The 27,810-nt window shown below is 42.2% G+C and overlaps 3 protein-coding genes across 5 annotated transcripts; 1 reads left to right on the forward strand and 2 right to left on the reverse strand.

The window, feature by feature from the left end:
• Positions 1–277: 277 nt before the first annotated feature.
• nod1 (nucleotide-binding oligomerization domain containing 1) lies at positions 278–11,346 on the reverse strand (the record flags this gene model as incomplete). 3 transcript variants are annotated; one of them, XM_084557390.1, is made up of 12 exons in its annotated part: positions 10,476–11,346; positions 8,771–8,969; positions 8,497–8,671; positions 4,783–6,595; positions 4,589–4,672; positions 3,340–3,423; positions 3,169–3,252; positions 2,818–2,901; positions 2,632–2,715; positions 1,821–1,904; positions 1,639–1,722; positions 278–350 (listed from the first exon to the last, which is right to left on the reverse strand). In XM_084557390.1, exons 2-12 carry the CDS (start codon positions 8,945–8,947, stop codon positions 278–280), a joined length of 2,826 nt encoding a protein of 941 aa, XP_084413516.1. In that variant the 5' UTR covers positions 8,948–8,969; positions 10,476–11,346. The 3 variants fall into 3 exon arrangements, with proteins under 3 accessions (XP_084413516.1, XP_084413517.1, XP_084413518.1); XM_084557391.1 differs by lacking the exon at positions 4,589–4,672; XM_084557392.1 differs by lacking the exons at positions 278–350; positions 1,639–1,722 and having other exon boundaries at positions 1,831–2,055.
• A 1,417-nt stretch (positions 11,347–12,763) lies between these two features.
• LOC311496558 (homeodomain-interacting protein kinase 2-like) lies at positions 12,764–13,927 on the reverse strand (the record flags this gene model as incomplete). The annotated part of the gene is made up of 1 exon (XM_084556445.1): positions 12,764–13,927. One exon carries the CDS (start codon positions 13,925–13,927, stop codon positions 12,764–12,766), a length of 1,164 nt encoding a protein of 387 aa, XP_084412571.1.
• Positions 13,928–16,106: 2,179 nt separating this feature from the next.
• nek10 (NIMA-related kinase 10) lies at positions 16,107–26,890 on the forward strand (the record flags this gene model as incomplete). The annotated part of the gene is given in 35 exon segments (XM_084558001.1): positions 16,107–16,177; positions 16,286–16,346; positions 16,431–16,576; positions 17,044–17,139; positions 17,223–17,307; positions 17,387–17,428; positions 17,505–17,583; positions 17,684–17,751; positions 17,871–17,950; positions 18,021–18,107; positions 18,222–18,446; positions 18,862–19,001; positions 19,237–19,304; positions 19,307–19,450; positions 19,526–19,590; positions 19,719–19,821; positions 20,520–20,648; positions 20,736–20,873; positions 20,960–21,005; positions 21,074–21,195; positions 21,328–21,430; positions 21,510–21,585; positions 21,890–22,019; positions 22,112–22,182; positions 22,337–22,520; positions 22,603–22,678; positions 22,753–22,818; positions 22,902–22,965; positions 24,142–24,179; positions 24,338–24,438; positions 24,543–24,653; positions 25,241–25,346; positions 25,569–25,612; positions 26,343–26,398; positions 26,477–26,890. Coding segments are annotated over 35 exon segments (3,258 nt in total). The 3' UTR covers positions 26,514–26,890.
• Positions 26,891–27,810: the final 920 nt, after the last annotated feature.

A 27,810-nucleotide genomic window follows, 5' to 3' on the forward strand; every position in this document is an offset into this window, starting at 1 on the left:
AGCCACTTCCTGTTTTCATGAACAATTGTGTAACATTTTTCCAATATTTCAGTTAAACTTCCTCAACGTGAAACTTGTGTGTCGAGTGCAAAAAAAAAATAAAAATGAGATTCACCAAACGGGTGAAGATAAACCATGTGATGCAACTGTGTGTCTCCAGCAGAAATCTGACAGAAATCAGTTTGCCAGTAGTAACACTGTATGATGAACGTTCACAGACACAGATGTTGTGTTTCACGTGCCCTCCCCTCCCCTCCCCTCCCCTCCCCTTCCTCCCTCAGTGGAACCGCAGACGTTTCTCTGGCAGAAACTGTTTCTCTTCCTCCTCAGAGAGCTGGTTTCCTTTGAGGCTGCAGGAACATAATTAGATTATTTTTTAAAGACATCCCTGCACGTTTCCGATGCCCTTCCGTAGCACTTAGAATACTCAAACTGCCACTCACTTTGTAGATATCTGACGCTGACTAAATGCTAACACAATGCTGAATACTAATTATTTTGCCGTTTAGGACACATTTACTTCCTTCTTGCCTCTTGCCCAGCAACATGCAACCCTCTGAGGCAGGGGTGTCAAACTCATTTTAGTTCGGGGGCCACATACAGCCTAATTTGTTCTCAAGGGGGCCGGACCAGTTACACAATTGCATATTAACCTATGAGTAACGACAAAGTACAAGTACATCATGAAAATGTTTACATCTAATGTTTAGTTCTAGGTCTCAGTCTACATCTCTTACTAAAACTTTGTGAATTCTTGATACAGCAGCTGCTTTTATTGGAAAAATTGCAGTTAATGTCTTCAATGTAATATTTGCACCTTGCATATTCATCCCGCGGGCCAGATTAGACCCTCTGGCGGGCCGGTATCGACCCCCGGTCCGTATGTTTGACACCCCCATCTCTAGAGGAAAAGTGGTTATAGATAACAGATCACTGCTAATTCAGTCTTTGTTCAGCCACAACATTATGACCACTGACAGGAGAAGTGATTGACATTGACCATTTTGTGACGGTTCGGTGTTCTGCTGGGAAACTTTTGGAGCTGTCATTCATTGGTGCGGATGTTACTTAGACATGACCGATCTTTTAATATTCAGTATCGGCCGATCCGAGCCCCAATCCAATCTGGAATAAACAAAATTTCCTCCCCTGTCGATTCCTAAAGTCTTTTCTTGTCTTGTATTCTTCAAGAGTCGACTAGATTCAGTCCAGTAAATATTTAAGCTAAAGCTGGTACCTTGTGTTCTCTACTCCAGAAATGCTCTGGTTATCCAACGCTGCCATAACTCTCTCCCAAACCCTCAGTGTTTGTTGCTGTTGTGTCGGTGCAGCCTTCAACCCAAATGGACTCCATGGATTATGTTTTGATTTTTTGTGTTTTTAAGGGAAGTATTTAATGTCATTTGTCTTTTGTTTTGTGTGTGGACAACATTAATTAAATCTACCAGCAGAGTGCAGCCTGTGCCATTTGGATTTAATGTCCTCGCCTACATTAATTTTCCATTACTGCCGTCCCTACAATTCAAGTTTGATCATCTCACTTGAACATTGAAGCTTTTGCCTCCAAAACATTGACCCTGCGCACAGTTGTTCAGGACAATGCGGAGGCCGTCGGGTCAGTAAAAAGACGCCACTCACCATATCTCTTTGAGTTCCGTGTTGTGAGCGAGGGCCTCAGCGAGGGGTCTGACTCCATCCACTGTGAACTTGTTGCTGATTAACCTGCAGACAAATAGACACACGGCAAGTGAGCCTCTCACAGTGCGTTGTCCTGTCCATGCTTATGTCTGGTGAGTGAATGCAGAGTGTGTTGTCCTCACCAGAGATGTGATAAACCGGTGTTTGCTCGGATTAACTCTGCTAAGTGTGGAGCTACGTCATCTGTCAACTCATTCTGCACCAACCTGCAACAACATCCAGAGGGTCATTTCAGTAATCTCTCAGATACACCGATCAGGCATAACATTATGACCACCTTCCTAATATTGTGTAGGTCTCCCTTGTGGTGACTCATCAGAGAATGGACTTGGGCCTTCTGAGGGTGTCCTGTGGTGTCTGATCAAGAGAATGTTGTTAGTGGGGGGCCTTTGAGGGGAGGGGCCTCTGTGGATCATCCCACAGATACTTGATCAGTTTGGGATCTAGTGAATTTGGAGGCCAGGTCAACACCTTGTGCTGCTCTTCATGTTTTTTTTTTTTTTTTTTAGTTGTTCCTAAAGCGTTTGTGTGTGTGTGTGTGTGTGTGTGTGTGTCTGTCTGTGTCAGGCTGCATCCTGCTGGGGATGGCTGCTGCCATCAAGGAGTGTCATTGCTATGGGGTGGGGGTGCCTGGTCTGGTCTAGGTGGGTGCTACATGTCTAAGTAACATCCACACCAATGAATACAAGGTCCAGAACACTGGATTCTCACAAGATGGTCAATGCTATTCACTTCTTCTGTTGGGGGTCATAATGTTGTGGCTGACTGCCTGGTGTACGTGGTGCCATACACCCACTCAAATGTAAATGTCTGAGAGTGGGTTGGCCTTTGAGAAACGAAAAATGCAGAAACGAAACTCTGTGCATCTAAACTCTCTTAAAACACATACATTATGTGAACACGGCTTTAGCACAATCTCAGCTGCCTACACACCAGAATATCCTGAGGACGCTGTTCTCTTTCAGTGCTTCTGCCAAGCGCCTCCCACCATCTGATGTGATGCCATTGACTGACAAACTAGAAGACAGAAGAAAAAAGATAATTCCATCAGTCAATAACTTAACTGGATCAGGATTTTTATTTATTTTTTTTGTTATGTTTTTCGCTTTGCCTTCCTACCTGAGGTTGGTGAGGCTTGGGTGGTTCCTCAAAGCTTCAGCAAATGCTTCCGCTCCCTCATCACCGATGCTGTTGCCCCACATCCTGCAAGAAAAGACATCAAATCTTTGACACAGCAACTGCAGATGACCTGTGATAAAAGCACAAGGCCTGTCCTCCGTGATCTTCTGTTAAAACTGCCATCCTACTGCAATCCTAGTTTTCAGTATTTTGCACTGTGAATCTTTGCATTTCTTAACCACTCTTTGGTGTTTGTTGTTTGTAGATAATGTGGACTCTTCTCTCACATTTCACAACTTTCATGCCACCAAGCTGGTTGACAGAACTAAAGGTTTTCAGCAATAATCTTACCCCACATCAAATATTGAAGTGCTCTTCTGAATCGCGCTGGCCAGATACTTCCCACCGATGGTAGTGATCTTGTTTTTACCAATCCTGAGGACAAAGTAATGACAGATGGATCTCATTAAATTATTTTTTTATATTAGTATTTTTGTTTCTTGGTACAAATCAAAAACATACTTGACAACTCGTAGCTTCGGGCATTCCTCAATGATATGAGCAACCAGCTTGGCTCCAACATCGGTGATGTGATTGTTGTAAAGCCTGAGGAAGGTCAGATAAAACTGTCAGATCTTACGAAAGCCAGTCAGGCTTTCTTCTTCTGCTTCTACTGAAAACTCAACAGTTTAGTTCGAGGTGACATCTTCTGATGCCTGTTTTGTTGACCAATGGTCCTAAACCTTTAGATATTCAGTAAACTGTCACAACTGACGTCTAAGAAAATCAGCAAATATTGGGCATATGATTAAAGGCCAGGTTGTTGTGAGTGTGGTGGTAACACATCAAATTCAAGTTAAATTGCAAATTCAACTCCAGAGCGCTCAGGTTGCGTATATGACCATTACTCTTCTGTCCATCGGCACGTAAAGTCCCGCCTGAGACGGACTGACTGGCCCGACAGGAGTAGAATCAGTTCCCCATGGAGAGACTCCAGACCAGTTTTGCGCCACAAACGTTTTATAGGCGGGGGCAAGTTGGGTTAAGTAGGGTCGTGTTACCCATCAGAAACTGGCATCTGTTAAGTACCTGACACTTACTTGTAGTTGGAGGAGACTGTTTGACCTTGTGAATGTTCTAGTCTTCAAAGGTGTGTCCTTTGTACATCCACATTTAAGCCAAAGAAGAGAGATGCCACCTTGAGACTGGAGCCTCTGACTGACAATGGGTTGTCCAACAGTCTCCTTCAACTACAGGCAAGTATTTAGTTGTTAACAGACTGCAGTCATGAAAGTTTCTGATAGGTAACACTCAAAGATGTTCCTATTTAAACCCTAACTCCCCACCAGTCAATTTTGAAATGAAAAAACTACTTGGATGAAACGTCTTCGAGTCCTTTTTAGTGTTTATTTGGATATGCCATGACCTGGTTGACTGAGAATCTTCAGACATATTGCCATGTGAAGCGCTTTGTGTACCCCAATACAAGACAATGTACTAATATTTATTGGAGCAGCACCCAGCCTTTATTTGGGAGTAAATTGTTGGGGTTCAACTATTATACATTTACAAATAAATGTGTATTCTTCAAGAGACCAAATAGCAGCTTTGAACAAAACATTAGACAGTATTTACTTGTTAGGTTAGCTCTGCTTGCTAATAGAAATGACAAACTATGTCAAAAAAGAACCAACTATTCACTTGTCTTCTAATATATCCCAGAACGTGACATGCACAGTTGTTACGAGATAATCAAGAGAACCATACTCACCCCAAAACCTCCACAACTTTGTGTTTACACAGCTCCTCAGCAAGAACCTCAATGCTGCTGTCTGACAGGTGATTGACACACAATCTGAATGCGAGCGGTTCAATTAGTGCCGTTTGATTAGAGTTAAATACCTCAAACACTGTGATCAGACTTGATATTCATCAGTGGAGACAAGAGATGGTCATAGTTCTTACCTTACTACTGTCATCTTGCAGAAGGAAGGCCTGAGCTGCTTCACCCCATAGTCACTGATGTTGTTGTTGTCCATGTCGAGCCCCAGGAGTTTCTGACGGTGCTGCAGTACAAAGTTCAGGGCGGTGCAGTCGCCCGAGTACACGTTACAGTGACCCAGCTTGATGAAGCCGGCTGTGATGCCTTTCGCTGTCAACTGAGCGATGTCGTTGCTCCCGGTTTCAAAGATGCACCTCAGCATCCACAGGAAGTTGGGCAAGACGTGAACTTTCCGGCCCTCATCTCCGTTGTAGTGGGGTAAACCGTGGAGGTGGGACTTGACACTAGTGGACAGGTAAGACTTAAGCAAGGCACGTTTTTTCTTTAACAAAACAGGAGACACCAGGTGACCCATCAGGCCCATGTGAGACTTGGACATCAACCCACACAGGAACAGGTTTATGAACTGAAGGTGCTCATTGGTTGCAAATGGCTTCTTTTCGCTGGGCTTTGAAGAGCGATCTATGCAAAAATTAAAAGGCAGACAGGTTGTTTGTCTTCTCCTGCTGCACTCTGCGAAGAACTTAAGGATGGAGCCGGCAGCAGCTTGCTCATCCAGCACAAGAGCAAACGCTGCCAAGAAAGACTGGAGAGTCATGTGAAGGTATTCAAAGGTAGCAGGGCTTCCACTGGCATCACATTCACTAACCGGTCTGAGAAAGCCCAGCAGCAGGTCCTCCTCTGTGAGACCACATGCACTGACGTCCTCTCGGTTGCAAATGAAGCTACCTCTCTCCATGCCCTGAAGTGCCAGCTTTGCAAATGCAGCTAGGGGCCTGAGTCCAGATTTGAAGGTGTCTGAAGTGCAGCGGGAGCGTTTCTTCAGCAAAGACGGTGCAGGTAAGGCTGAGCGGCTAAGGAACACCTCGGAGAGCAGGAGAAAGATGTCCGTGAGTGTGATGCAGGTTTCGGGCAGATGAAAACTATCATGCATTGTGTGCAGATGCCTAAAACTCTTGAATACGATCCAGCAGAACAGCGGTGTGGAGCACAGGCCACAGAGGTGGGGGCTCGCGTCCAGCTGAACTGACACCAGATCGCGGTGCTCCTGCTCCTTAAAGTGCAGATCGATGTACGTCTTTAGGTGGGCTGGTGAGAACCCACGCAGAACCACCTTCTTTCTGATCACCTTACTCTGGATCTCAATCCCCGTGCGGGATGTCAGCACCTTCTGGGAACCCTTGAGGAGTTTCCCACAGAGCAAGCTAATGAGCAGCTGGAGTGGGTTAGACTTGTCCTCTGGTGACGCCACTTCAGGAGCAGTCATCAGGTCTGCATCCTCCTGAATCTCATCGTAGCCATCAAAAGTGAAAATAACCTTCTCGGGGAAGCGCAGGATGTAGTCAAAGACCTCGTTATCTGGGTCGTGATCTGGGTAGCAGTTGTATTTAAATAAAAGGTCTCTGAGGGAGATCTTTTCCGCATCCTTGAAGTTGCTGAACATCCTGCAGCGAAATTTAAAGAAGAAGATCGCGTCCGTGTGCAGCTCCTTCTTGGACCAGAGGTTCTGAAGCTTCTGCAGGAGGATGGATTTTCCCACACCGGCGTCCCCCAACACGTAGATGATTTCGCCTTGGGGATTGAAAACCGCGTCCTCTCCGAGGAGCTCGCCCAGACTCTCCAGGATGCCCAGACTTTCATTGCAGTCGTTCAGCAGTTCCATCACAGTGTCAGTGTAGAGATCCTCCAGCCGAGTCTCCTCTTGCTGGCCGTATGACATGATGAAGCTGGTGTCCCGGCTCATTTCGTGTCTCATCTTCTCGCAGTACCTGCTGACTTAGAGGACACAGATTGAATTAATACGTTTTTCACACACGAAGTGCCACAAAATTGTATACATTTCTGCACAAAAATGACTCAAAATCCAACAAATGAAACAGAAATATTATGCTTTTGTTCATAACTGTGAGGTGCAAAAGTAAGTGAACCCTTGTTTTCAGTATCTGCTGTGACCCTCTTGTGCATCAACTAAACATTTCTGGTAACTGCTGATCTGTTGTCTACAGCAGCTTGGAGGAATTTTAGCCCATTCCTCAGGACAGAACTTCAGTTCTGAGATGTTGGTGGGTTTCCTCGTATGAACTGCTTGCTTCAGGTCCTTCCACAACATTTCTATTGGATTAAGGTCAGGACTTTGACTTCCGTTCCTAAAAGAATGAGTAAGAATTCCATATTTTCTTGTAATAGTAAATAGGTTCAGTGTGCTGAGTTTAACATTTGGACTGGCTTGCAAACACAACAGGTGGGATCATAGACTGTATATAAATATGGACGTGTTCCCACTTCCTTGCATTGGCCAAACTGGAGCTATTTTCCCAGGGATATGGGCGGCACCATCTTGCGATTTTAGAGCGAAAGTCTGCGCAGTGCGGTCCGAGAGTGGAGCCATGCAGAGCTGGGATATTGATGATCCAACCAGACTTCCTCCAGACTCACTCGCGTTTTCATTTAATTAATACTGCACTCTGCCCTACCTCCACCAGTTACAAAGAAATGTTGGATTATACACTATACTTTAATTTTTTTAAAATTACAACCGCTCCGTCAAGCGGTCGAGCGGTTGGCGTGGTAACTGGTAGTCACCATTATGTCACATCCTGTCAAATAACTAACTAAAACGAAACTTATCCAAAAGATTGTCACTTCAACATGCATCGACATTGTATAAACTGCCTGAACTGACAGAAACCATACCTGAAAAAAAATACTTTTTTAGTATTTTAGTGTTTTAGTTTGGTCCAAGTCCCGCCCACTAACATGGAGGGGGTGGAGCTTATAACCTACACTGCAGCCAGCCACCAGGGGGAGCTCTACTTGCTTTGGCTTCACTTTTGAGGAGCAGTTTGGCGTCCATCTTTATACTGTCTATGGGTGGGATGAATATCTCAAACAATCTACGGATACAAGATATATATATATTTGTTTTGCAAGAAATATTTGAAAGGCGTGGAGCGGAGTGTGGTGACATTGTGCGGGTTTGAACTAAGGTTGCAGCATGTTGTAACTCTGCTGTGACCTCGGCTCAAACCACAGCTCAGCAAATTGCTCATAGTCACTCAGCAAATTCAAAAGAACTCCCTCCCGATGAGTGATCTGAGTGATTTGAGTGATGAGCAAGGAACCTTTTGCTGTGACTTATTTTATTAGTAGAGTTTGGGACAGAAGACTCAGATCCTGTGTGTTCGCTAGAAAACTTGTATGTGAATGAAAGACTGTCATCTGTTTAACTATAAATCTGCAAAGAAGTTTGAAGACGAGGTTTGCTATTGAGGATGTCGTTTTTCAGATTCAGGTTCGGAAAACTTTGTTTGTCTCTGAGGTTGGGCAATTAAAGTCACATGTGAGCAGCATGACGTGCCAGAACAAGACACTTTTAAGTTTTTTTTTGTTTTTAGAGATTGAAAATACTAAATAGTTCAGATTGAGGTGTAACGCTGCATCAAACCTGGCAGCTATTATCAATAATTACATAAGAAAATCGACATATACAAATTACAAAACCCCAAAGTATGTTCAGCCCCTCTAGATTCAACATCATAGTTTAAATTGTGTCTTTATATTAAGTATAATGAGTGTTGGATTTACTACTTGAGGACAGAAAGTGGAAACACTTTCAGAGACACAATCATCTTCATATAAAAATAGAGCGACATTGGTGATTATTAAGTAGTACTTACTGGGATCTGTGTTCTCCACTGTCATCACTGTTACGTCACTGCTTGGGCTGTATTCGATCTCCTTCAGCCATGGCTGCAGGTCTATGTATGCGTCACATACTTTATATATTATGAATATGAAGTACTCGCAGGCCTCCTCCCCTTTACACTGGACCAGCTCCAGGATTTTGCGCACCTAGAAAAGAACAAACAACAAAAACATAAAATCTATATCATAAAATTTTCGTATTTTAACATTCAAAGAACGTAAGCTGGCCTGGTGGGGCTTTTCTACCTGGTCCGTCTTGGTGGCGGTTCGCTGAACAATCTCAACATCTTCTTCGCAGAGAAAGCCGCAGGCCAGCAGGTTGTCCAGGACGCACTGGATGCTCCTCAGCTTGGACACCAGCAGCTCTCTGTGGTAAGTGAGGATGTTACTGCACGACACTTTGGCTTCTTCTATCTGGCCCATGTTTGCCTCACGCCAGCCACCTCTGTGGGACGAAAGTAGATATTAGAAGTTTTTATTTTTATCATGCAACAAGCAACTAAGATAGATAAGATCCGTTTTATGCACAGTGAAATGTATTTTTATACCTGTAGCCACTGCTAGAAAAAAGTACTACAGTAAAACAGCAGTAATGGGGGGGGGGGGGACTAACAGCCAGAAATCCTTCAAGTTAGCATTATATCCATCAGTACAGGTGCATCAATACCAGGTAATATCCTCACCGTCAATGGGTCAAATGTTTGAATACGTAGTGCAAATATAATGTTATAAACTGTTCAAACAAGCCAATAATTATACCCTAAAGCCAATATCGACATATTCTAATTTTAATTTAATCAATCGTTTAATCTTTTCTTGAAGATATTATGATGAACAGGATCTTTTGAACCAGGACTCCCTCCCCAGCCCCCCAAAAAAGGCCCTAAGGGGACCAAAGGGAGGGTCAATGGTTATGTCAGACTTTCAAAATAAAAGCACTAAACTACTCCTTTAAAATAAAAGCTTGTAACAGCAACCACATATAAAAAAGTTGTGTCTTTTTGTAAGAGGAGGAGGAGGAGGGGGACTTTCCAAAGTAAAAGTCCTCAACTACTTAAAGTAAGTAATTAACTTGCCTGAAACTTCCCGAATGTTAAAACTACTTTTAACATTAGCTTGTGTGCATTTTATGACACGAATAAAATGAACAAGAAGAACTCAAATTGATCAACGTTTTTTACCGTCTTATAGCTCCTATGACGAATAAATTACTTAAATTACCAAAGTTAGAGCAGAATTTTTTTCTTGTGCCACAGCTGTAGTGGCTATTTGTCTGAAACTAATGAAAAAATACTTCAAAAACAAACTAAATTAAAATCAAACGGCCACTGAGACACTCCGGGAAATAATCACGCAGGGATTAAGGAAAAAAAGACGTTTGGTGTGGCTTATTTCCACTGGCAAAGAGAAAACAAACAGTAGCGGCTTCTGCTGCCTCTCACACCCTGGTAAAAACAAAAGCCATAACCCCTCCCAGTGCCTAGCTCACCTGTCCCTTTCTTCTTGGATTTATAAACTCACCTGGTGTACCTCATGCCTTCAAAATAAAAGCACTAACAAGTAATCAAAATAAACAGAAATGCTAATGTATTTAAGAACCTACTTTAAGTCTAAACTTGAACCTAAACAACGGAAAATAAATAATGCTTAAACAAGATTGCAAAAGAATAACAACAACTGCTGTCACGGATCTTTTTTTTTTAATCATATGACACACCTCATAAAGAGGAGCCAGTAAAATCATAACTGACGCTTTAGTTTTCAAACATCTCAACGGTGAACTTTCAAAGCTACAAACTTCACTGGAGACTTGGTTTAAAAAGGCGCCTGTTACTGCACGTAAACTAAAAATAAAGTTATAATTAATAGAAGTAACAGCTGCTCTGACACTGACTACACATATGACTACAAGCTAACTCCACTGAACTCTTTAATGTCCAAAAAGTCCTACCATTGCTGCGCGTCCACACCAAAATGCTGAAATGCTTTGAATAAAAAGAAACCGCGTGTAAAAAGGAACTAATTCTTGTTAAATGTCACGAGTGACCATTAAGTTATTTTCTGGACATTACATCTATTATCAGAGAGAAACCCTCTGGAGCTCTCTGCAGAGGGAAATGAAAGTATCGAGTCTCGGTGCGTCACTTCGCAAAAACGGCTTTTTACGTCCTACGTGTGCTGCGTTCAGGGACCCCGCGGAAATATGGCAACTATGACACACTCGTCAATATTGATTCGTGAGCTTTTATAGACACACCTGGGATTAGCTATTTATTATTCAACCTGTGCTTATTATTCCGACTTGTGCAATACCTGTGCGATAAACTTCCTTTTAAACGTATTCTTTAACGTTGCGCATGCGTAAGTAGCATGTACATATTCAATGCGTGTTTTCAGGTTCAGGTAGTGCAATGAATGTGCAATGAATTCCATTGCAGAGTGGAATGGTGGTTAGCACTGGTGCAACACAGCAAGAAGGTTCTGACTGGGGCCTTTCTGTGTTTAGTTTGCATGTTCTCCCTTTGTCTGTGTTGATTCTAGATTGAGTGATAGACTGGAGACCCCACTACACACACACACACACACACACACACACACACACACACACACACACGACCCTTCACAATGAAAGAATGCATACACCATGCATAAAATGATAATGATAATTTCTTAAAAATGGAGATTGTATATACGCTAGAAACCTTGTACGTGCATGACAGATTGACAGTTTTGTCAATTCCTTACGCACTTTTCAATTACTGACTTTCAGTATTTATCTATCAGGCTGGTCAGAGGGCCTGAGCTCACTCAAAACTATTGTATTAGGTAGTAAAAAGTGGTGTAAGAAGTCCTTTACTTCTGTCCTGTTCACCTTTGTGTTACTAATAAAACACAATGTACTGTATGTACAGTGTACAAAGGTGTGCAAAAGTATTGACAAAGTAATATTTACTGGTCTTTGTTTAGATATAATAAATAAAATAAAAGTTACAAACGGGATATCAAATAAATAAATGGGGTTTTAAAAAAAGAGCCATTTTACTGGTTTCCGTGTTTCTTATGTTCTGTCCTAGGAGCTCTGCATTTGTATTTTCTTACATATAGATAAGAAAGGCACATGGGTACATTTTTGGCCATGGAAGAACAAAAAAAAGAAAAGCATTTCAGTCAAAAAGGAGTGAGACTGCACAAAAACAAATATTTGATTTTAAAACCATTTCCTGTTTTGACCGAAAATCCAGTTTTTATCATGTTTTAAGCCTAGATATCAGATATAAATCTGGCATTATTAGTCAGTCAGTCAGCAGCATGGACAGCATGAAGCCGTGGCTCAATAGCGCCCTCCTACGTTAGACAGAGGTACTGGCTGCCTCATCTTGACCTTTCTCAGTGCAGGTTCAGTCATGTTCAGCAACGCTAAATATGTTAAACACATACATGAAACGCATTACCTAGACTAAGGAAAGTTAGGACATAAGATGAAAGTGTGTACAAACTACAGTCTGTAAACGCTTTGTGAAAGGTCACGGGCATGCTGGAGCCTATCCCAGCTGTCGTTGGACGAGAGGCGGGGTACAGCCTGGACAGAACTTGGATCCAACTTGAACTTGGATTCAAACCCGGGAACCTTCTTGTTGTGAGGCATCAGTGCTGCTAACCATCACCTCACTGTGTTGCCTTAGATTTTAACAAGTCAAGCTAAATATACAGTATAAACAGCAAAAAATAAATCACTTTAAATTATGTCTCAAATACAGACACCCTAGTTTCAGAAGTGGTCAAACAGATTTATGCAAACAGGATCAAAAAGCTGCTTAAAATATTCATGGAGAATCAGATCAAATTTAACATTTTTTTGTATGTTAATGGAATTTAATTTGTTTCATTTTAGATGAGATAGTTTAGATCATTTCAGATCTGGGTAGAGAGGAAGAAAAAAGTGAAGAGATCAGAAGTAAGCATGCATGAAATGGAGAGCAGCTTAGTGGGTAAGAGCGTGCTCATATAAACAGTGGTAATATTAATGCTTGTAGTACAGGTAAGCAGGCTGCCATAAAAAAGTGAATGCAACCTGTTATTATGAGCAAATCTGAAAATGATGCACATGAGAGTTAAAGGAGGAGATAAGGTAACTATTTGATAAAGCTTCAAGCTGCCGGGGATTCTTTCAGGGTGTCACATCAGCTTCTGCATCGCACTGGCACAGGCACTTCCTCGTGGTGGTGAACAAAGGCCCCGTCATTTTGATTCCTTTCGTCTGGGTTTTTGTTTCTGCTGTGGCTGTGAATTATCACTAGCACAGTCGGTGTTGTTTTGAACATCGAGAACATCGGCGGTTGACGGTCCGGGTTCCAAGCTGGCGCCGTGTGCTCCGTCGTCAAAGTTGTTCTTTTCAGCTTCTGACTCCAGAGGTGGGCACACTGTCATTATCTCGCGGGACAGTTTTACATAAGGATCTGGGACAGCGGCATCAGGAAAGTGTCTCATGGTGATGAACTCGTGCTGGAGACCTTCGCCGGTTGTGATTCTTGTCGCAGGATCCACATGTAGCATCCTTTTCAGGAGGCTTAGAAATCTCAGCGTGTCCTCCTTCTCAGAGTCTATCCATGGTCGTGGGTGGTCCTTGGTTATATCTTCCAAACAAGTGTACTCGCTGGAGAGCTTTGTAGATGCTTTGCTCTCTTTGTCCGTCACAATTCTGTACTGAGTACTTGTTTTCAACTTCCATGTCTGGTTTTCTGAGTCTGTGTCTCTATGGAAATACTTCTTGGTGTGCATCCCAGCATCCAGTAGGTGATCATCTATCCCACCATGCATCTGGATAAGGATTCGAATGACTTCATATTCACACTTGAGAGGATACAGGTGCTGGCCCAAGTACAGGAAAGCTAGTAGGCAGCCAAGAGACCACATATCTGCAGCCTCATTGACTGGGAGGCCCAAGAGGACCTCTGGGGCCCTGTAACCGAGCGCCTGAATGAGGGTGCCAGGTGTTATTTTTGAAACTTGCTTGGCTAAACCAAAGTCAATCAGTTTTATCCTGAAGGGCTGTCTGCACTGATCAACAAGCATGACGTTGTCTGGTTTGATGTCTGCGTGCACCAGTCCGATGCTCTTGAGAGCGTTCAGAGCCACCAGGATCTGCTGAGCGATCACCCGGATGACGGACAAACTCATCGGCGTGCAATGTCTCTGTCCCATGAACTGGTGGAGACTTTTGTCTAGCAATTCCATAACGAGGCATATGTAGCCGTCGTGCATGAATGATTCGTAAAACTTCACCAAATTGCACTTGTCCGGGTCCAGAACGCTGAGTTCTTGTAAAATGGCTAATTCTTTTTTAGCTGCCCAGGTTTGGGTTTTCCTTGCAGCCTTGACCGCCACATTCTCCCGGGTCAACATTTTAGTACAGCGCACCACTTTTCCGTAGCTCCCTTCCCCAAGCACGTTCTTAACTACGTATGTACCATTCATAACGGAATATATAGCAATGGAGACCTCATTGCTGACTGAGGATGATGAAGTTGTTGCTGCCATTTTCACAATTAAAAGAAATGTTTTCAAAACAAGTTAAAACAAGTGTGTTCACTAAAGTCTGCAGAGATATTTAGATCTCTTTAAAAGATCTGATTCCGAGTCAAACATCAAAGAAAGGGGCGTGGCTATGATGTCACATGATTGATTGGTTTCTATGGCAACAAAAGCAGAATTTAACACAGAGGGCGACACAGTAGCATGGTGGTTAGCACTGATGCCTCATAGCAAGAAGGTTCTGGGTTCAAATCCATGGGCCGACTGGTTCCTTTCTGTGTGGAGTTTGCATGTTCTCCCTGTGTCTGCGTTGGTTCCCTTTAGGTTCTCCAGCTTCCTCCCACCGTCCAAAGACATGCTGGTTAGGTTCATTGGTGATTCTAAATTGGGCTTAGGTGTGAGTGTGAATGGTTGTCTGTCTCTCTGTGTTAACCCTGAGATAGACTGGAGACCTGTCCAGGGTGTACCCATTGTGACAAGCGGTTACAGAAGATGAATGAATGAATTTAACACCGGCCAGCTAACCACCACTCACCATTCAGTCCCTGGGTCAGCTGGCTACCGGCCTGCTGGATCCCCGGCCTGTTAGCTTATTGTCGTATGAGGGTCTGCCGATGCACGGCACAGACTGCTGCACCTGCTTGAGAATCTGCATCCGAGGGTCACTCTGCAGAGAGTTCTCCAGGGCCAGTGTCTGCTGATACTCCACATGCTCCAATGTCAGAGACTGCATTTAATATGAATGTAATAAAACACATAAAAATACATAACCTAGACTATGTTAGGACATGTGACACACATTATGTTGGCGACAGACAGAGCCCAATCCAGTTTGTGAAAGGTTGGACAATCCTAGGTGAGGCTGAAGTGTGCTGTTCCTGGACGTTTCAAAGTTATATTCTTTTTCAAATTTAAAAATGTGTCATGTCCAGTAGGCCATAAATGTGAGAAAGAACTCCCAAACAATATAAAGGTTACAGATTATTTTTATTTAGGTAATTTATGGTAAAGTTAACATCAGGAAAGAGTGTTGAGTGTTAATCTTGACGTCTAGTTTGGACAAAGATGATTCTGTAAGATTCTGAAATTGTTCTCCTATAAGTAAAAACTCTCACCAGTTGGTTTTATCTACTACCCTAACCTAACCCTACCCCACTGTCTCCTGAGGCTACGTTAAACTAGGCACGTAACGGTTCCCAAAGTCAACAGAGCTACGCCGAAAGACTGACGTAAAGTATACGTGAATCCAAACACAGCAGTCTCGCGATAACATTCATATCTTTGGATTACGGCCTGATCTCGCGATAAATAATTAACAGCAACCGTTAAAGCAAGAACAAACGTTTTCTTTCCCCAGATTTCCGCAGTATATAAATATACTTTTTATTAAAAAAAAAAAAAAGACCTCCCTCTCAAATTAAATAAATACTAACGGACCTGATATTTTTTACCTAGTTAAATACGTCACCTGAGCGATTATTTTAATGCATTTGTCACTTTAGTTGCCATTTTATATTATTTTGTTTCGCAGTTAATGTGAAATATGTTTGTTAAATGTGCATGTCTATGTTTAAGACGCCCTTAAACAATAGTTAAATACTCAAAACGGTGAAGGAATGCGGATAGCGTCGTCTGTATCCATAGCAACAAGGAGTCTAATATCGCTCATTTTGATTGGTTAAAAAAAGCCGGAAAGTTAGCATTGTTCTCTCTCATTTGCGGACAATGGGGCGTCTTCTGTTGCGATAGTAAAAAAAATAAATAAAAAAATGTCGCTTCTTCCCTCGACTAAAGACATTTAATGAGGCAATATTTGTTGTAAGTAATCATCTGTGTACTGATAATTTGCTGGATAAAGGGTAAGAGTTGTGTTTTTAGTTGACTTAGCAGCAGGGCTAGCCCAATTCCTGTCAAGCTAGCCCTGCTAACACAGAAAGCTAACAAGATGACAGTTGAGCTTTTTAAATGTCTAGCCAAGGACAGGCTTAAAGTAAACAGGTGTCAAAATGTCTATCCAGGTTCCTCATGGAAATGAAGGGGAGCGTTGACAATGTCCAACTCAGTTAAAAAGGCGAGACAAGGAGAAAAGCTGCCACAGAAATCCACAGGAATTCAGATCAAGTAAGTTGTTTTTTCTCCTCTTTACAGTTATTTAATTGTCTGTTGTTTAAAATTAATTTCCCATATATGACAAAAACAAAATCACCTGATAATCACCTTTTTTTTAAGGGCATCTCAGGATCTCAGGAGGCTCCAGTCCCTGCTTGCCAAAAGATGCCCCAGGCAAGAGGTGAACAACAACAATAAATGACAACTCAGGGTGTTTAGAGTTTTTGATAGCATATAAACCTGTGTATATATTGTCGTATGAGAGTCTTTGTGCTTGCAGGTGTCAGCGCTGAGTCACAGTAAAGCATGCAGCAGTGGAGCCAGCAGATCTCTGCAGTCTCCAAAAGACTCCAGCAGACTCAGGAGTGAGAGCGACTTCAGCAATGAAGCGTCTGAACTGGAAAAATTCAGGTTTTAACCCTAAAATAAAGGCACAAAACACTCTGAGTGCATCACTGTCGCTCAATCTCAGTCTTTTCTAATTAAAATAAGTGAGGAATTTATGATACTGTTTGGAAATAAAAAGAGAAACTGCAAGTTTAAAGGATTTCACAGGATTTATTTCACAGCAGCTATTATGAGAAGGATCTTGGGAAGAAACTGTTTCTCAGTCTGTTAGTTCATGTTTTGATTGTCCTTCTAATATAAATCAGGAACAATCTGATCTGATTAATCTACATTATCAGTCTTGACACTTTTCACTTGGCACCAAACACATTAAATGTGACAAACTTGCCTTGTCAGAAAGGAAAAATGTAGGCTATCAAACTATTGGTCACTCACGCACACTGCAAATATCAGTAAATCATCTGTGATATTTCTTAAGTTATTTCTTAATCTACTTCTTTGGACTCAACTACAAGTCTGTCAATTTCCAGCACAACGTACAAAGACCAGAGATGTTTCAGTAGCCACCCACTGTGCAAACTGTTCTCTGACATCCTCACATCTTTGATCAAGAACCGACTGTGCAGGTAAAAAAATAAATAAAAAGTAGTCCATCATTTCCTCTTTTGTCTTAAATTAACATTATTGATAATATATGCTTCATCAACAGTGAATGGATTGACCACGCACCGCCTCAGTCTGTCCTGAGAGTCCTCATCTGTCTGCGATTATTGATCCGAGATCCCCATCATCAGGTACGTGTTCAGTTTTAATGTTTATTATATAATCTATAAAAAATATATTTAAAAAATAGTAAACGCTTCTTTCTTTTAGAAAATCCTCCATCAGCTCAAAGGCATCACTTTACTCGCCAAGGTAAATAAAGATTTTATCCACATGCCCAATCAAGCAGATGGTTTAGTCATATATATATATTTCCTCCCTCTTTCAGTACATGGAGTCTGTCACTGCCTCGTACATATCTCGTGGAGAGCAGGCTTTTGCCACGCAGAAGCTGGTCACAATGACCTGTGAGTGATTTGAAGGCAGCACGTCGCAGAGCAGCACTGATAATACTGAATGAGCCCCCGTTTGTCTTTATCAATGGCAGCTTTGCTGACTGTTTTACAGACATGTTTCAGAAGCTGTCTGCCGCTGGAAATCAAAGGGTCTGGGTCATCGAGAGCGGCACGCACACGGTAAGAGATAACCAGCGATGATAGGGTTATCTGTGACGGTTTGTTTCTTTTCATGCTGCCTTTGTAGCATGAGGATAGCGAATAAACATCTTTGCACTAAACACGTGTGCTCTTTCTAGACACTGGTGAAGCTCCTTTCCACAACGGATAGCAGTGTCCTGCTGGGAGCCCTGCTGGCCCTCACCACTTTGGCTGAGAGGTAAGTAAATGTTTCACCCGAGGCTTTGTATACATACGCGATTTCATCTGTTGTGTGTGTTTTTTTGCAGCCCAGAATGCAGGAAGGAGATCGGGGAGCTACCTATCGTGGAGAGCCTTCTTGTGATTCTGCAGGAATATGACCTACTGTCAAAGAGGTTAGAAATCTGTTGATGTGCTGAGGCTGATAAAAGTAATAAAATATGGAAAGAAGCAAAATGTGGAAAGATATTCAAACGAGATGCATAACATGTGGATTACATCTCTGCCAGAATGAGTGCTGAGCTGCTGAGGCTCCTGTCCCCGGTGCAGCATGTGAGGGCCCAGGTGAGGGAGCTGGAGGGCGTCCCGGTGCTGCTCAGCCTGCTCCACGGCCAACACCTGAAGCTGCTGTGGAGCGTCGCCTGGATCCTGGTGCAGCTCTGCGAGGATCCCGAGACCAGGGCGGAGATCCGGAGCTGGGGCGGAGTGCAGCAGCTCCTCCGGCTGCTCGGCAGGTTTGTATATGATGTGAACATTCCTCTAAAAGTGGCAGCAGGAAGTTTTCTGTCCACACTGGAGTGAGTTAGGGTATTAAAGGGTCACTGCAACAATTTTGTGCTGAAGGAATCGCTCTCTAAAGGCTTCATTACAAAGCGGAGCACAGGATTTCTAAGACGTGAGTTTTTACGAAGGTGTGAAGGTCTACCAAAAATATAGAAAGTTCACACAGAGTTTATGGAGGTACAGAACTAATTTGATGAAGCAACAAGATCCTGTGAGAATAATTATTATTAGACTTTTATTTAGATTTTATTTAGATTAGAGGTGACATCACAGAGTCCCAGCTGACGGGAGCAGAGAGTTTATGTGAGAGGTGGAGATGGTGATTTGTGATTCAAACAAGTGACAAAGCCGTGTTGTGTACCACAGCAACAGGCAGTTCGTCTCCGACCGCTCGTCCATTGAGACGCTCTCCAGCGCCAACGCCGCCGGTCGCATCCAGAGGGAGCACACGAGAGAGAAACTGAGTCCACAGGAGGAGGTGGACAACACCGTCTCCTTGCAGTCAGGTCAGGGAATGCACAACGTATCCCAGATTAGACACAGTCAAAATCTAACCAGGAAAAGTATTTGCTTGTTATAAAGTAGGAGCTGAGAATGTAAACAGCTTTTTCCTAAAGTGAGATCAGTCAAGACCACGAGATTATGTCACATCGTTTCAAGAGTTTTAAATGTGCACAGCTGCTCAGGTTTCATATGTAAGTTCATAAATGAAGTAAAATCCCTTCTAATCCTTTTTTCCAGCCTGCTGTGCAGCTCTGACCGAGATGAGTCTGGACGACACATCTGCTCACCACATTGTGCAGGTAAAGAAAAGTCCCTGGAGATCTCATTTTACTTCGCGTTAAACTCTTTGCACAAGTTCACTGTGGCTTTCTCTTCTCAGGAAAATGGCATCTATATAATCTCAAAGTTGATTTTACCACATAAGGCTGGAGCAAAGGTCTCTTCTCTGCAGGTATATGGCTGCAAATATGAACATTACAGCACAAATGAAGATGTTCTGACTGTTTTTCCATTTGCATGTTCTCAGTGCTACGCGTTCCGGACACTCAGATTTCTGTTTAGCGTGGAAAGAAACCGACATCTGTTCAAAAGGTAAAGTTTAAAAACAGAGTAAAGAAAGTCCAACCTTAAGTTCATGCTGCTGTTGGATATCTGCCACAGAAAGAAACCTCATTAAATCATCTGTCCAGAAATGTTTTATAATCTTTTATTCGTGTCAGACTCTTTCCTACAGAACTCTTTGAGCTGTTTATTGACGTTGGACATTATGTGCGGGACCTCACGGCCTACGAGGGTCTGCAAACCAAAGTTTCATTCTACACTGTAAGAACACAGCTTCTAAATAATTTAATTAGTCAGATGTACAATTAAAAATTTCTTTAGGCTTCAGAATTTTCTACATTTCTGCATAAAAACGACTCAAATCATCAGCAACTTTTCACACAAGTCCTGAACAAAGAGAACCGATTCAAACAAATTGCCTCAAGGATTACAAGTTAATTTCTAGGTCAAATTAGATTCCATCTGTTGGGAAGTGTTTCCAGTCAATGTAATGAGAGTCAAGTGGCATTCAGCGCCCATTTAGTTTTTAAAAAACAGGGATTTGTCTCAGTCTGATCTGCACAACATATTTGTGGAAGTGTATGATGGCACTGACAAAGGAGCTTTTGAAAAGTAGTTGTTGCTGCTCATCAAGCTGGAAAAGTTCACAAAACCATCTCTGAAGAGTTTGGAATCCACAAATCCACATTCAGACAGATTGTGATTGTGGGAAGCAAGCAGTCCATGTGAGGAAACCCACCAACATCTCAGAAGTGAAGCGGTTTTGGAATGAGAAATGGAACAAAATTCCTCCAAGTAAAATTAAAAAGTCACAAATGATCAGCAGTTTCCGGAAATCTGTGAAAATCTGCAGATGTTTTGTGCAGAAATGCCCAAACTTTTAAGCAGCACTGTATAACTGTATAACGGGGTGAAAAATTGAACTGAGTGACAGGTCTGTGCACTGTGTTTGAATGCAGGAAGAGGAATTGGACAGTCTGAGCGAAAGCATCGAGGCCGTGGACCAGAACCGACCTCCCCTTAGAGTGATCAGCGGTTACTCCATACTGGACCATCTGGGCACCGGCGCCTTTGGGAGCGTCTTTAAGGTACAGCAAACATCCAGAAGTAGAGAGAGAAAAAAGCAGTGTTAACAAGCTTCAGATGACTCGTATCAGGTCTGCTCTTGACCACAGGTCCGAAAGCAAAGCGGCCAGAACCTCCTGGCTCTGAAGGAGGTGAACCTGCACAACCCGGTGTTTGGCAAAGACAAGAAGTCCAGAGACAGTAACGTGGAGAAAATCATCTCCGAGCTCACGATCATCAAAGAACAGGCACAGAGTTTCCTATCATACCATCGGAACAAGACCACATTTTATGTTAATGTGTTAACGTGTCGCTTGTTCTTCCTCCTCTCTAGATGACACACCCAAACATTGTTAAATACTACAAGACCTTTTTAGAAGGTGAGGAGAACTCCCTTTGATGCCTTCAAAGAAAATGACTAAAACTCTAAAGAAACTCTGCATTTCAGGCGACAAGCTGTACATCGTGATGGAGCTGATCGAGGGAGTGCCGCTGGCTGAACACTTCAACTCTCTGAAGGAGAAGCAGCAGCTGTTCACTGAAGACAGAATCTGGAGTTTATTCATACAGGTCATAGATGGGGTTTCTTTCCTGCTTCTACAGTCGGAAAAATAGTTTTGGACAGAAACCTTCAATATGAATGGTTTTCTCTGTCAAAGGAGCAGCATTTTTAACTGATGTACCTTCTGTGTGTCCCCTCAGATGTGTCTGGCGTTGAGATACCTGCACAAAGAGAAGAGGATCGTCCACCGCGACCTGTCCCCGAACAACATCATGCTGGGGGAGAAGGACAAAGTCACCATCAGTGAGGCTGCATTAACGTTTTATACTCATAAAAATGAATAAAATAAAATGTTTAAGCTGTGACTCTCCTCTGCCTGAAGCTGACTTCGGCCTCGCCAAGCAGAAGCAGGAGAACAGCAAGCTAACGTCGGTGGTCGGCACCATCCTTTACTCCTGGTGAGGAGATTCTTTCTGCAGCTCACATATGTACACTTACAGTTGAAAATACTAAGTCCTCATTTTGGTTTTAAGGACTACATTTGATCAGTTTCTCAGATTTTTAAGCCTTTTAAAGGTTGTCTAGTTTGTTTTTAGGGTTAAAACCTATGTAACATCTAAAAATTGACATTTATTTCCTGTTTATTCCACCTTTTCTTGTCAAAACATGCCGTAAATCTGTGATAGTGGTTTCATTTTGTGGCTAAGGGATTTACCATACAAATGCAAAGATTTCCAGGATTGTGTGTTGACTGTTGTGAAGTCCAGAGGTGGTGAAAAACGAGCCGTACGGGGAGAAAGCCGACATCTGGGCCCTGGGCTGCATCCTCTACCAGATGGCCACGTTACAGCCTCCGTTCTACAGCACCAACATGCTGTCGCTGGCCAGCAAGGTGACCAAAGCTCACACAAGATGTTTTTTTGTGTTTTTACTTCAAACCTGCTGCTTCTTGTCGTCACTTAACGTCTCATTCTGCACCGGCAGATTGTCGAGGCCGACTATGAGCCGATCGAAGAAGGAGCTTTCTCAGAGAGAGTCACGGAGATGATTAGATGGTGAGGCTTTTGTTTTGAAAAGACTGCACCCATTACCTGCAGAAGGTGCCGTTTAAACGTTGCTTTACCTGATTAATTGGGGAGCGTTGTTTGATCTAATAAAATACCTGTTTAGCAAATTCACCCAGAGCTTGATTCTGTTCTGGGACGGCAGGTGTTTGAGCCCAGACGCAGACCAGCGGCCAGACATTGTGGCCGTCAGCTCCAGGATCTCTGACCTCATGATGAGGCTGATGGACGGGCTCTACACTTCCCAGAATGCACTGGAGCGAAGAGCGGAGAGAGACAGGAAACGAGCTCAGAAGTACTTCCTCGAACGGCACAGAAACCGGTCGCGGGTAAATTCAGACGTTCAGAAAAATCAAAAAGGAAATAATTAGATTGTAATCGTTGTATAAAAATGTGTGGGTATTTTTGCAGGAAAGATCCTTAGTGACGACAGAATCTCTGGGTCCATGCTCTTCTTCAAACCACAGCGAGCAGAGAGTCAATGAAGGTGACGCTGTTTCATTCATAAATGTTCAGGATTTGACTGTAAAATAAACCAGCATGTTATAAATGTGTTTTTAGATGATGTTTCAGATGAGGATGCTGATCCAGCTGATGCCAAAAACAACACTACAGGAAAACACGGCGGTGAGTTCAGTTAAAGCTGCACATCCATGATGATATATGAAATTTGTAACCGTCCGTGTCTGTTTTGTTTTGTCTACTTTCAGTTTCTGCTTCGATAAAAGGCTTGAAGTCCAGCCCCTGTGTTACACCTGATCATATTTTATCAAGGTAAATGAAATGAATACACATATAAGCCATAACATTATGACTATCCTGTCGGTGGGTGGTATTCGCCATCCACTCTGATTCTTCTAACTTCAGAGTTGATGAAAACGGACAAGTGAAAGGATTTGAGAGACTTTGGCAAGAACCAGATTGTGATGCTACACCACTGGGTCAGAGCATCTCAAAAACTGCAGCTCTTGTGGGGTGTTCCTGGCTTGAAGTGGTCAGTAAATATCAACAGTGATCCAAGGAAGGTAAAAGAACCAGAGCAAGGATCATGCAAGGCTGGTCTGTGTGGTTCATTCCAACAGAGGAGCTACTGTAGAAAGGAGTCTGATAGAAGTTCTGATAGAAAGGAGCCAGAACACTCAGTGGATCACAGATTGTTTAGTTTGAGGTTGTGTTGCTGCAGACCGGTCAAAGTGTCCATGCTGACCCCTGACCTCTGCTGAAAGCTCGTACTACGGACACGTCAGAACCAGACCACGGAGATAAGGAAGAAGGTGGTCTGGTCTGATGGATCATGTTCTTCTGAAGACTGGGCGTGTGTACGTCGCTTACCTGGGAAACATATAGGACCAGGATGTATTAATGGAAGAAGGCAAGCAAGTGGAGGCAGTGTGATGCTTTGGAAAATGTTCTTCTGGTAGACATTGCAATTGATGTAGATGTTACTATGACATGCACCACCTACCTAAGCATTGCTGCAGACCATCCTTTCATTGAGACAGTATTCCCAGATGGTCTCTTTCAGTAGGATAATGCTGCCTGGTTCAGGAATGGTTTGAGAAACAACAACCAGTTCAAGGTGTTGACCTGGCCTCCAAATTTCCCAGATCTCAATCCAATCTAGCATTTGTGAGACGTTCTGGACAAATATGTCCATTTAATGGAGGCCTCCACCTCTCAACTTAAAGCAGCTTAAAGGATCTGCTGCTTAAAGGATCTGCTGCTAACATCCTGGTGCCAGATACCACAGGACACCTTCATAGCTCTGGTAGATCAGGGCTGTTTTGGGGGAAAAACAGGGAAAATCAAAAGGCAGGTTGTCATAATGTTATGGCTGGTCAGTGCATCTGGTCTTTATCATGGGCTCATCATATATTAACGTAAGAATACAGGTGTCTTTGAATAAAAGCATTTGTTAATGCACAATTATTCTTTTTTTTTTTTCCTCAGTGGGGATTTTGCTGCAACAAAAACGAAACTGAGACCAGGTACTGATCATTTTCAACCTTCTGCTTTTAAATCTGATGAGATGGATTAGCTGAGAAGACTATAAACTACTCAACAAATCAGCCCAACGATCAGCATTTTATGTGTCTGTCCTGTTTATTTAACCTTCATCCATCAGTGTGTGTGGTTTTTCTCTCAGTGTCAGCAGGGATCTGCGTTTCCCAGAAGAAGCTTCGACAGATTGATGATCCCATCCAGAGGCTCCTCGTTCAGCTGCACAAAATCATCTACATCACTCAGGTACAGTCGAGTCCAATCAGTCAATACTAAAACATCTCCGTCGGTCTGGGGATGCTAGTGGTTTCTTCACACTTGTCCGTCACCTGTCTTCATTTCCTTCCCAGCTTCCACCAGCTCCTCATCACGACGTCAAGCGGCGCCTCATCGACAGATTCAAAAAGTCGCTCTTTCACTTTGGCAGCGATCCGTACGACCTGAAAGTGGAGCTCAGCAAGGTTAGTCTCACAGTTATGAAGACGAGGCGAGACGTGACACGATAAGACGAGATTAAATGAAACAAGACAAAACAAGACGAGATTAAACGAAACAAGATAAAATGAGACGGGATAAAACAAAACAAGGCGAGACAAGACAAGATGAGACAAGATATAACGAGACGAGATAAAACAAAACAAGACGAGATACAAGACAAGATGAGACAAGATGGAACGAGACAAGATAAAACAACACTAGGTAAAATGAGACAAAACGAGACAATATAAACCGAGACAAGATTAGACAAGAAAACACAAAACTAGGTAAAATGAGACAAGACAAAACAAAACGAGACAAGACAAGATGAGACAAGATAAAACAAAACTAGGTAAAACAAGACAAGACAAGTTAAAACAAGACAAGACAAATGAGACAAAATAAAACAAGACAAGATAAAACGAGATGAGATAAAAGAAGACAAGACGAGATGAGACAAGATAAAACAAGACAAGACAAAATGAGACAAGACAATGAGTTGCAGCAGTAGAGGCTACGTCTTACCACTAGATAATCACATCTCTGTCTCTGTCCTCTTCTGTCCTCTCAGCTCCTCCAGGCCTCCTCAGAGCTGATGGAGTTCAGTTCAGCAACTTCAGACCGGTGGCCGCTGGTTCATCACTTCACTGGAGACCTCCATAGCTCTGATAGCACAGGTAGAAGTCAACGCTGCCACGGCTTCATCCTACATTTACAGAGAAAGACCCAGACAAACAACACACTACAGGCTCTCTGGAGGAAACACATCGGAGGAAACGCTGATGAGTGATCTGTTGTTCACCGCTGATTTATTATTAAACTGATCCTGGTTGGTGATTGTGGATAATTCAAGAGATGCTAAATGAATTCTGAGCTTATTCTCTTCTTTCTTCTAACAGTTGATGGGAATCTCAAAGATGGAGTTACATATATGCAGATGCAGGTGAGTTTCAGATGATTTTGTACAGTCAATGCTTTAATTTATTCGTTAAAGGAATAGTTAAACTTTTTGTATATGCTGTTCTAAAGAGGATTTTATGGGGACTTTTTCATCTGTTACGGACGCTACAGTCATCAAGGCTTAGCTTAGCACAACCCTACAAGTAGCCACTTTTTGTACTTCACATTGCCTTCGTGTTAGCACTTAGATATGGGGTGTGGTTGGGTTTTATTAGGATGGCTTTTCAGCTTTGGCAAGAGCTAGGCTAACTTTATCCTCCTGTCTCCAGTCTTTACACTAAGCTAAGCTAACTGGCTAACTGCTTGTAGCTTGAATTGAACTGAATTCCCGCAATGTCAGTGCACAAAAGTAAGATTTCAGTGTGCAACCCTCCATCAGTGCCCAGTATACCGTAATTAATATCAGCTATAGGGACAAAAAAGAAAAATAACAATTTAAGAGCATGTAAAGAACAAGGTAAAGTTGCATTTTTGTGCAACTGGTTAGGTTGTGGAATATTGTGCAGAAGTATTGTGCAATATAACCGGGACCTATGTTGAGCAACTTTGCATGACTTGAGGTAAAATTAAAATAACCTAATCAAAGGAACATGTTTATATCATCAAAAACAAATCAGTCACACCTAAATATATAAAATCTTGTCAAATATATTTGATACTATGATATTATTTTATAGATGAACAGATGACAGTGAATCATTTGTCTTTTTTAGGCTATCATTGAGGAGCTCCTGGAGGAGAACAGCTACTATGAAGCAACACGCAGCAGGTGAAGTGAATTGAATACTCTTTATTTTCTGAGATTAGACCGTTGTGAGTTATTAAAGTTGGTTTCTTTTAATTTTAGGCTCACAGAGAAAAGAAATAATCAAGAAAAGAAGTAACATGTCGCCTGTGCTCGACCTCAAAAGTCACAGAAGGAGCTTGAAATAAGATAAGATGATCCTTTAATTTATCCCACACTGGATAAATCCTCGTAATACTTGACATATATTATAATTTAACATGTAAAACTTAAAACACATGCATTTATTTGCACTGAAACAGAGCTGCTGTACCAAAGCAGACACGTTCTCGTCACCACGCTCCTCTGTGGTTCTCAGGTGTTTCTTATTTTGTACAAATATCCAAAAGATTATTTAATATGCATGTACATGAAGCTGATTTTAGTCTATTTCTCTCAGTCTGAGGTCAAAATTTTAAAACGTGTGATTGATTTAGAAACTTCCAATCAGCTTCTCACATCAAAGTGAACCTGTAATCTGCACACATATCTGCAGAGGTCCAGCCTTTATGCTCCTGTGAATATCTCTCTGTTTTTTATTTAATTGTTCAGGGACTTGTCTGAGCGTAGCACTTTAAATTCTCAGGACCAGAACTCAGCGGTTTGACCGTTTTAATTGCTCTCTGCAGGCGTGCTTGTCACAGCGTGAGTAGTTTCAAACAGCTGATAAAACGAAGCTAAAACAACTGGACTTGCCTTAGTTTTAGCTTTGTTTTTTTGGATATACCATGACCTGGATGACTGAGAATCTTCATCTTAATTCACCACAGTCTGACTTCAGATTTGTAATAAGTGACAACCAGGTCACACATTTTTCTTGCCCTGGATGAACTTGCACATCTAAAATATATGTTGTGTGTCCAATTTACCTTGTTATCTTGAAGAGCAGACAGCCACAAATAAGCTTTCTTCTGATCTAAAGGAGAATTTGTCATCATTATTATCTGCACAATGAATATATTTTAAAATAAACATGGAAAACTTTTAACTCAGTGTTCACTTGTAACTTGTCATGTCATTTTGTGGGGTCAAATCAACTGATTTAAATGCACGTGAAGGGTTTGACATTGAAGGTTTTTTTGATCCCACAGGGGAAATTTGGTCGTTACAGCATAAAACTAAAATATTAAATACATTAGCAACACCACCATTGTGAGAAAAAACAACAACACATAAAGTCCTGTGGTCCAAATATGTGAAAATACTGATATATTAAATTAACTTGTTGTTGATTCTAAAAAACTAAACCTTAATGTTTTGTTATTTTGTCTGAACTATCTTTTTTGTCACAACCTCAAAATGTAAGGGCAATATTGTTCTTTGAAGAGCAAAAGCAGAATTTGTATGTCACGTTGAAGATGTGTTGACAACATTGGTTTTCACTTAACATTTCTTCT

Source organism: Chelon labrosus (assembly GCF_963514085.1).
Source record: "Chelon labrosus genome assembly, chromosome: 12".
Lineage (NCBI taxonomy): Eukaryota > Metazoa > Chordata > Actinopteri > Mugiliformes > Mugilidae > Chelon > Chelon labrosus.